Below are 9,989 nucleotides of genomic sequence, written 5' to 3' on the forward strand. Positions count from 1 at the left end.
TTTTTTTTTTTTTTTTTTTTTTTTTTTTGTTTTTTTTTTTTTTGCAATTATGTAGGGATGAGGAACTTCTCGGTCGAGGTCTGGAGTTAAATGACTCCTTGCAAACTGTACTTGCTAAACATGATGCACTTGCTTCTGGTTCTTCTGGTTCTGTGTTGCCAACTCAATCAAGAAATCTGAGCCTGCAGCGGCCGGAGTCGTCTGCTGCCACACAGAAAGTGAGTGAAGTAAGAGGTTCAAGCTTAAGAGATTCTAGTCCTCCACCAAATGTGAATAATTCATCATCAACTGCTTCTTTAGCAAGGAGGCCGATAGAGGAGGACGACGAAGAGGAGGATGAGTTTGTACAACTGGCTCGAAGGTTAGTCATGATTGGTTGCCAGGTTTTCATATTCATTCATCATTGTTAGGGATAATATAATTGAGCTATCTATGCCCAGATGATCTCGAGATTTTCGGATGATTCTGTTAAGATAACATAGGCTAATGGATGTATATTTGATCGTTTCAGTCTCGTCTTTTTTCCTTTTTGGTTATTTGTGTTCAACTGTAAATGGCGAACCTTTCTAATGCAGGCACTCTAAATCACCGCCTGCACCTAGTCAAAGCGCTTCCACCGGAACTGTTGACAACTTGGCATTGGTGACCACAGGCAACACGGTTACTTCATCTACGCCAGCACCCTCGAACACTTGCACTGCATTAGCTCTGCCAGATCCTCCTGCACCAGTTAAGACTTCAAAAGAGCAAGATATGATTGATCTCTTGAGTATCACTTTATCGTCAGCATCGGCCTCTCCTCATACTCCTCTCACTCCACCTGCGTCGAGCCAAAATGCACATCAGGTGCCTGTGTCGTCAAGTGCGCAGGGGTATCATCATCATCATTCTTTGAGCCAAGGCCAGACACCTTTCAACAGCTACGTCGTGCCATGGGCTCAACCTGGACCTCAAGTTAAGTTACAATCACAAACCCAACCACAATTACCACTGCAACAACAATTTCAGCCACAGCCACAGCCACAGCCCCAACAACAATTTCGACCTCAGGCTCAGCCACAACCCCAACAACAGTTTCAACGTCAGCCTCAGCCACACCCTCAGCCACACCCACAGCCCCAACAACAATTTCAACCTCAGGGGCAGCCACACCCACAACAACAGTTTCAGCCTCAACCACATTCGCAACAACAATTTCAATCTCAGCCCCAGCCCCAGCCCCAGCCACACCCGCAACAACAATTTCAGCCTCAGCCTCAGCCACACCCCCACCCGCAATTTAATCCACAGTATGCTCAATATTCCTCGGGCTACCCTCCCCCGCCTTGGGCAGGTTCTTTCAATGCCAACCACCAGGGTAATGTCTCTGCTCCAATTATGGGTAATCCTCGTGGGATGGAACCTGCACTATCTACATCTTCATCGCCTGCTGGACCGTTGCAGCAACTCAACTCATTCCCTTATAGAGGAAATAATGAGATGACTATGCGTGGAGGAGACTCAAGGCCTAGTGGCCCCCGGAACTCAACACCGTCGTTCGTTCCATCATACAGACTTTTCGAGGATCTAAATGTTTTTGGCAATTCAGATCCAAGATTGAAGGTGACTAGCAGTAGCACTTCTTCTAGCTTAGCCGGAAATTCTGGTCAAAGTATGGTGGGTGGAAGAAAGTGAAATAACCAGGTCATTATCTGAAGATTTCTCCGTGTTAATATAAAAGTATCTTCTTCATCTTTGTGTTATATCTAAAAACAGATTGGCAGAACATGGTTTTCACCTGATCATATTGATTATATGGAGTTGAAGCAAAATATGACTTGTATATTTTTGTTCTGTTCATAAAACTGTCTACTTTGTCATGCTTTTCCGGCAGACTGAACCCTTGCATGGAAAGGTGTAAAAAGGTGTAGAAACTCAACAGGAGGGCAATCTTTGGTTGAAGCATTCGAGACTTGGTGACATTTTTGTCTCACTATTTAATAATTATTGTACCTGTTCAATTATTTTCAAACACGTATTTAATGTTTGCCTATCTTTAAGTTCCTAAGGGCGCCTTGTTTTAATTTAGTCCCTACGATTTAAGAAGTTTTACTTGCGGTTAAACTTACACAACCTATTACCCAATCCGGTGAATTGATGATAATTTTGAGTAAGAAAAATGTCATCCAAAAATATAAAACATTTTAATTTCTTCTCTAAATTCATAAAAAAAAAATTAGTAGATCAAAGAAATTCCCGAACTTCTAAAGGGTAAAAAAAAAACTGAGTTATAGTTAATATTTTTTGAAATTACTGTCTACAATATACTTTTTAACCTTCCATTACGAGTATGAATTTAACTTAACACATAGGTTTAATGAAAAGAATTAAAGAACACCCTTAAATAGTTCCTCTCTTAAAAGCTTTTATCAATTCATTAATTATAGTTCCTCTCTTAAAGCTTTATCAATTCATTAATTATTATCATTTATTTTTAACCTTCCATTACGAATAAGTCTGCTCAACTTTCACCTATATTAACGAGGGAATCGACAAGGTAAGACATCTATTATATTCTAAAATTAGACCAGACATTTATTATCCTTCTAAAAATATATTGAATAGGTAATAAAACATTTATTATTATTCTAAAAATTCAACTTTAAATTCAACTTTAAATGGATTCATAATGTCCTCATATTTTGGACACGAGTTCACCAATGGACCCATGCTCATCAAACTCTCCACATTCTCAACGCTACCAGTAATGTGAGTCATAAATGACGTTTTTTAAGCATAAATTTGGAGTTTCTTTCATTTCAAGAAGAGCAAAAGAACAGAATAGCCCCCAAGATGTTCTTGTTCATAATGAACACCGACGGTGTAATCCCCACATTTTCAAACGTTTTTCTCAGAAAAAGCTTACAAATTTCTCACGAATTCTCCCCTTTGTTACTCGATCTCTTCTCCATGATCGCTTCAGTTCTCCAACGCTTCGGGTTTCACTTCCTGTAATTTTACTCTTCCTCTGTAATTTTACTTCTTCACTGTAAATTTTCTTCAGTAATTTTATTCTCCTCAGATCTTGGACATCGTGTAATCCATTGCACCCACAAGAAAATCTGGAGAGAAAAAAAACAGTAAGTTCTCCAATTTTCACTGCGGTTAATTAATTTTACATTTTACTAGTTTTACCTGCATCTTCTTTTGTGAAGCAAAGAGGTGGAGTGATTCTAAACACATTTCCACGACACCCACCTTTCCCAATCAGCACTCCCAAATCTATAATTAAAAGCACTTTTAATTTCATTAAAAAAAAAATATTAATTTTATTAAAAGGTTTGAAATTGAAAGGAATTACCTTTCATTTGATCCATTATATGAAGAGTCTCGAGCTTTGCTGGGGTTTTCAGCTCACGATCGGTCACGAGTTCGACACCGAGCATTAGCCCTTTTCCCCTTACATTTCCAATCACTGCGCCACAGATAATGAAGCTATTGATATAATTATAATTATTATTATTATTATTATTATTATTATGTTGGAATGATTTTAATTTACGTTGGTATTTATGTTGGAGAGCTGTGAGGGAGTTCTTGAGATATGTGCCGACGGTGAGTGCGTTTTGTTGAAGATTTTCTTGGGCGATTACGTCCAAAACGGCGCGGCCTGCTGCGCTGCAGACGGGGTTTCCTCCGAAGGTGTTGAAATAACTGCGTTGAGTCAATACTTCCGCGATTGTTGGAGTTGTTACCACTGCTCCTAGTGGGATTCCACTGCCAATTCCCTAAGCCAACCGTGAGAGTTATTATTGTTGTTGTTAATAAGCTAAGCTTTGTCGGAGATGGTAACCAAACAAAATGAGGAAGGAACATTCAATGTTAGAAGGAAAAGTTATTTATGTTTTTTTGCATTGTCGTTAGTCTCATGATTTTAAAATGTGTCTACTAGAAAGAAATTTCCACACTCTTATAAAAAACGCGCTAGCAAATATAGTCCATTTTAGCCATCACCACAGATTTAAAATGCGTCTACTAAGGAAAGGTTTCCACCCTACCTCTCCATTCGAACGTGGGATGGTTCACTTTTATCTCACAATCCTCTTCCACTGAGGGCTAGTGTCCTAGTTAGCACACAGACCTGCCTAACTCACCGTTCATAGATATTGTCTGTTTTGACTTGTTACATATCGATGTTTAGCTTACGATTTTAAGATGTGTTTATTAGAAGGAATGTTTCGTTATCCTCTCTTTCCCCTATCGATGTGGGATCTCATGGTTTCCAATCACCTATTTCAATCGAAATTTTTGGAAAAATTTGTGAGTGGGTATTTAGTCGAAGGCGAGGACGGAAATATAATCCGTCAACCCCATTTAGCTAAAAAGAGAATCTCCTATTTCTACCTCCCAACTATGCGAGTGAGTCTCGGATCCTACAAGTTAAATGAACATCGAAAAGGTTAGTACTAACTTTTGCCATGGTGACGATGTCAGGAACAACACCTTGAGATTCAAACCCCCAGAAGTGGCTGCCTGTGCGGCCAAAGCCAGCTTGAACCTCATCGGCAATACAGAGCCCGCCGGCGTTTTTAACCATTTTGTATGCCGCCGGCAAGTAACCAGGCGCCAATTCAACGATTCCTCCCACTCCCTGTTAAAAATTAAAATAATTTGGACCCATTTATATAAAAAAAAAATAATAAATAAAAATTATTACTTGTATAGCTTCGGATATAAAGGCAGCAACGTTGCCGGATGTTCCATATTCAATGATTTCTTCTACATCTCTGGCATACTTCTCACCGTCGGATCCGAATATTCCTCTATACGGGTCTGGATTGACGGCATGATGAACTCCACTCTATATATATATTTATTTATTTATTTATTAATAAATTTATAAATTTTTAGTTTTGGATTTAGAAGGGTGTAGAAAGGGACCTGAATGACGTTGAATTTCCAAACGCTCTGAGCGGTGGCGCCCATGGTTCCGGCGGCGTTACCATGATATCCGTTTCTTAAAGAAATGACGTCATGGTTGCCGGTGTACAGCTTCGCCATCAACAGCGCCAGCTCGTTGGCTTCTGTGCCGGAATTCGTAAAAAACACCACCTTCAGGTCGCCGGGCAATTTGGCGGCTAGAGCCTCGGCGAAATCAGCGACGGCGTTATTGAGATAGAGAATAGTTGAATGTTGAAGCTTTCTTGTTTGATTGACAATGGCTTCCACCACTTTCGGGTGGCAGTGACCGCAGCTCACCGTCGCGATTCCGCCGAACGCGTCTAAATATCTCCGCCCATTTTCGTCGAATAAATATTGCATCTTTCCATGTACAATATTTAGCTGCCCAAAATAATAATAATAATAATAATAACAATAATAATCCCAAAATAATTGAGAAATTAAAACATGGGAATTCAATGAGAGAAACTGACAGGTTTCTTATAAAAGAAGAACATTGAAGGGCTGAGGAATTCCTTCCGTTTGGCTAAAATCTCCTCGCCGGACGGCCCCTCGTACGGTGGCGGAGTGTAATCAAAAGCCGGCAATTTGGGAATAAAACCCGCTTCATTGTCCTTCCGGGCAACCTGTACAGAGTACCACCGTCGCCACCGGTTAATTGACGACAATCTTTCGGACACTATCCGGTTGCCGGTAATTCTCAGCATTATTTATTTATTTATTTATTTTGGTTATGAAATGGAAAGAGAGGACGTAGAATGAAGAAGAGGGGAGAAGGAAGGTTTATAACTTTATAGGAAGATGGAGGCTGAGAGGGGAAGATTAAAACAAAGGATGACGTGGCGGGTTATGATTGGTGAATTAATGCCCATAATTCCCTTTTTTTTATATAATAAATTTCGAGGTAATTTTAGGCCTTTAGGATTTGTGGCTATGCATCTGCCCTACTCAATGCCCCAAGTTCATTCAACTTTCTGTATTGGATTACTTTGAATCAGGACAACGGCTTCTTTTTTTTTCCTTTTTTTTTAAATTTAATGGCATTTTCTTAATTTTTTTGTTAATTAAATGGCAATTTGTGGCTGTTATTGTTGAGGATTATTGGGATTGGGAGTGTCCCACATTGGTTAATTTAGTGGAAGATCATGGGTTTATAAGTGAGGAATACTATCTCCATTGGTATGAGGCCTTTTGGGGAAGCCCAAAGCAAAGCCATGAGAGTTTATGCTCAAAGTGGACAATATCATACCATTGTGGAGAGTCGTGATTCCTAACATGGTATCAGAGCCATGCCCTAAACCTAACCATGCCAATAGAATCCTCAAATATCGAACAAAGAATGGCGAGCCTCGAAGGTGTAGTCAAAAGTGACTAACATGTCGAACAAATGGTGTACTTTGTTCGAGGGCTCCAGAGAAAGGAGTCGAGCCTCAATTAAGGGGAGGCTATTCGAGAGCTCCATAAGCCTCAGGGGAGGCTTATAGTGTGCTTTGTTCGAGGGGAGGTGTTGAGGAGGGCTCCAGAGAAAGGAGTCGAGCCTCAATTAAGGGGAGGCTATTCGAGAGCTCCATAAGCCTCAGGGGAGGCTTATAGTGTGCTTTGTTCGAGGGGAGGTGTTGAGGATTATTGGGATTGGGAGTGTCCCACATTGGTTAATTTAGTGGAAGATCATGGGTTTATAAGTGAGGAATACTATCTCCATTGGTATGAGGCCTTTTGGGGAAGCCCAAAGCAAAGCCATGAGAGTTTATGCTCAAAGTGGACAATATCATACCAATATCATACCATTGTGGAGAGTCGTGATTCCTAACAGTTATAGGGTTTATAGCGTCTCCATAACCCTTAACTCCAAAAGTAAATTTTTCTTGTAAATATGTGAAGGGTAAATATGTGAAGGAAGACAAAACATCTTAAAATAACTCATATTAGTTTGTGAGAATAGTTTTCACTTTTAAAAATCTATCCAGGAGTCATTTTTAAATCTTAATTTAGACATCATGTTAATCCTAAATTGGAGTACGGTCGTTTTGTTTGTTTTGGATTAAGCAAAAACGGGCAGATTACGATTAAGTTGCTTTGTTGTTGGATAATAATAAACGGCTAATTTTAAGGGAAGATAAACTATAATATAAAAGGAAAGCGAAGGCAAATACTCCACGCCAAACTGTGTTTTTAAAAAATATTAATAAATGAATAAATAATACTCCACGCGCAGGAATCTTTATCCATCTTGTCTGAGTTGGAAATCATCACTTAATTTACTATATCCAAAAGTGAAATTATAAATTTATTTTATTTTTTATTATAAATTTCTATAATTTAGGTCAAAATAAATTAGTTTATATTAAATGTCAAAAATATTTTTATTATTACACAAATCAAGCAAATAAAACGTAAAAGAGTATCTTTTGAACTAAGGCAGGTCGGAAAATTGGTTGGGGATGAAGGATATAATTTTTCTTTCCGACCCTATTTATATAATGAGGAGAAATCTCTTCTCACTCACTCTCCCATTCTCGTTTTAAACGGAGAATCTTTGCTCTATTCTAGACGAGTCCTTGCATGTTAAATGGACAACTATGAATATAATATAATACCAATATATTAATTAAAGTTTTTTAATATACATCAACTCATATTATTGGCTGTCATCGCCAATATAATTCTTCCAACATTTGTCAATTTCTTTAAATTTTTCGAATAATATAATTTGGAGATTGAAATAATTGTGAAATATGAAGAAGAGAGAGAGAGAATGAATGTGGTTGAAATAATGGGCAGATGAAAGCTAGCCTTTCCGACTCTCTTTTTTCTGTCCTTTTTCTTTTCTTTCTTTTATTTTTTTAACTTCTTGTGTTCTTGTTGTAATTTAATTTAATTTAATTTAATTTAATGAACACCTGCTTCGTGTCACATCCCTTGTTTTTGTTCGAGCTCCAGAGAAATGAGTCGAGTCTCGATTAAGGGAAGACTATTCGAGAGCTCCATAAGCCTTCGGGGAGGCTTGTAGTGTACTTTGTTCAAGGGAAGGATTGCTGAAGATTATTGGAAGTGAGTCCCACATTGGTTGATTTAGTGGAAGATCATGAGTTTATAAGTGAGGAATACTATCTCCATTGGTATGAGCCCTCTTGGGAAAGCTTAAAGCAAAGTCAATCGTGAGTTATTTTTTGAACTCGAGTTTAAAAGTTTAAGGACTAAATTCGTTAGTTATCTAATTTATTATTATTTTTTTAAGCAATCATTTTAATTGAAAGACCCTACTTTTAATTAAACGACACACCAGGTGAAATAAGAAATCATTATCGATGCAATTATAGAACAACTCACTGTCTTGTATGCGTTTTCGTGTCGGATTTCCAATCAACATCACTCTCAACTCTGTTCTTTGGATTCATATATTATTATATGGTTAGAAGTGGAGACAAAGTCTGTTGTGGAAAAAACAAGAAAGTGATTATTTTGGGCCTAAATTAAGACACATTGGCCCATTTATTACAAATTGGGCCAGCCCAAAATAATCAGAGTAGGCTTGATTTGAGCCCAGACTGTCGGTGTTGATAGTTGAAGCCCAGAATCAGCCCAATTAGGGAGCTGACGTGGAAGATCAGACGTCAGAGAAACGTGAGAATCAAGTCATCAAAGAGTGTGTCACACGTGGACCCGAAACGTGGCAGACAACTATAGCATCAAATTATGGGAGTGAAGGAAAGAGGCAGCCCACTACGAAGAAAGTCGCTGTCGAGTCAGCAAACTCCGGGCTCTTATTTTATGGTTTGGTCCCACGTGGACCCCTTTCTCAACCCACTCCCACTCTCTTTTCTCCCTCCTTTTGCGTTGGGAACCAATTTCCTTGGCCTTCAACTTCACATTATAATTGATAAATATAAAAACATTTGCATATTTATATTTATTTTTAAATATCTTCAATGAATATCTATGTATTTAAATTTATTTATTAAAAATAAATAATATATTGTCTTATAAGTGGGAGTCTACATTATTAAATACCTTTAGGCATGCATGACATTCATATTATACTATGAAAAGAAAGAATAATGCTTCTGTTGTGACATTGGCTCTGAATTTATTTTTTTAATTCATAATTCCTATTTTACTATATAATTTTTATTAAAAAGACGATATAATTTTTTTTAAAAAAATTAATATCCTAAAAATAATTTAATATAGTTTTAACTTAAATATAATAATTATAGTCTCCCACGCATAAAATATAAGAAAAAAACTTATTTATTATTATATATTTATTTATATATATATATACATATATATATAAAAAAAAACAGTATCAGACCACCCCATTTAGCTAAAAAGGAAAAATTCCTCCCATCTCTCTATATCCCATTGGTAGCCAGTCTCCACTGGGCTCAGCTCTGTGCCTTAATTGAACATTTCTAAATACTCATTTGAACTATAGCTAACGACGTTCATCTGACCTAGTGAATCGATCCACTCAAACTATAAGAGTTTAGTTGGATTACATTTTTATTTCGATTTGGGTTGGGTTGAATTTTTTAAAACTAAAAATACAATTTGGTTCGAGTTAACTCAACCCAATAATAAAGTTCCCAAACCAACCCAACCGAGGTCCAACTCAATTAAACCTATATTGCGAGTAAGTCTGAGTAAATAACATATAAGAAAATGAAAAGAAAAATATATATATTTCCTTAATCACTTTTTTAATAGAAAAGTGTAATAAACATTTTTTTTTAGCGAATATGTTGTAATATATTCTCGGCCAAGAAATTAACGGTTTTTAGATGTTTGAATAAATACAAATATTATCAAATGTATCCAACCCTCCCCAACTCAAATTAAAAGCATAGGTTATATAGATTATGATGCAAATTTAACTCCAAAGAAATGAAATAATAAATAAATAAATAAATAAGATGTGTCACATGGACAGGCTGTAGGTAAGGATAGCTTTAATTACTGCTGGAATTTACTTTAACAATTATGGATAAAAAATAATTAATAATAGTTTGGTGCAATTAATGAATCCACTAACATTTCAACATTAC

At 37.1% G+C, this 9,989-nt stretch overlaps 2 protein-coding genes across 2 annotated transcripts in view; one reads left to right on the forward strand and one right to left on the reverse strand.

Annotated features, from left to right (window-relative positions):
* Nucleotides 1-1,959, forward strand: part of LOC111446562 (TOM1-like protein 6) — a 6,307-nt gene extending 4,348 nt beyond the window's left edge. Inside the window, exons 7-8 of the mRNA XM_023085419.1 lie at nt 56-361; nt 576-1,959. Coding sequence (XP_022941187.1) covers nt 56-361; nt 576-1,674 — 1,405 coding nt within the window. The 3' untranslated portion in view covers nt 1,675-1,959. The remainder of the gene's footprint in view (nt 1-55; nt 362-575) is intronic.
* Nucleotides 1,960-2,744: 785 nt separating this feature from the next.
* Nucleotides 2,745-5,688, reverse strand: LOC111457536 (alanine--glyoxylate aminotransferase 2 homolog 3, mitochondrial-like). The gene is made up of 8 exons (XM_023099830.1): nt 5,415-5,688; nt 4,921-5,322; nt 4,697-4,840; nt 4,451-4,630; nt 3,542-3,767; nt 3,341-3,454; nt 3,175-3,261; nt 2,745-3,101 (listed from the first exon to the last, which is right to left on the reverse strand). The coding sequence occupies exons 1-8, from the start codon at nt 5,646-5,648 to the stop codon at nt 3,058-3,060; spliced, it is 1,431 nt and encodes a 476-aa protein (XP_022955598.1). The 5' UTR covers nt 5,649-5,688; the 3' UTR covers nt 2,745-3,057.
* Nucleotides 5,689-9,989: the final 4,301 nt, after the last annotated feature.

Source organism: Cucurbita moschata, unplaced genomic scaffold (assembly GCF_002738365.1).
Source record: "Cucurbita moschata cultivar Rifu unplaced genomic scaffold, Cmos_1.0 Cmo_Scf00001, whole genome shotgun sequence".
Lineage (NCBI taxonomy): Eukaryota > Viridiplantae > Streptophyta > Magnoliopsida > Cucurbitales > Cucurbitaceae > Cucurbita > Cucurbita moschata.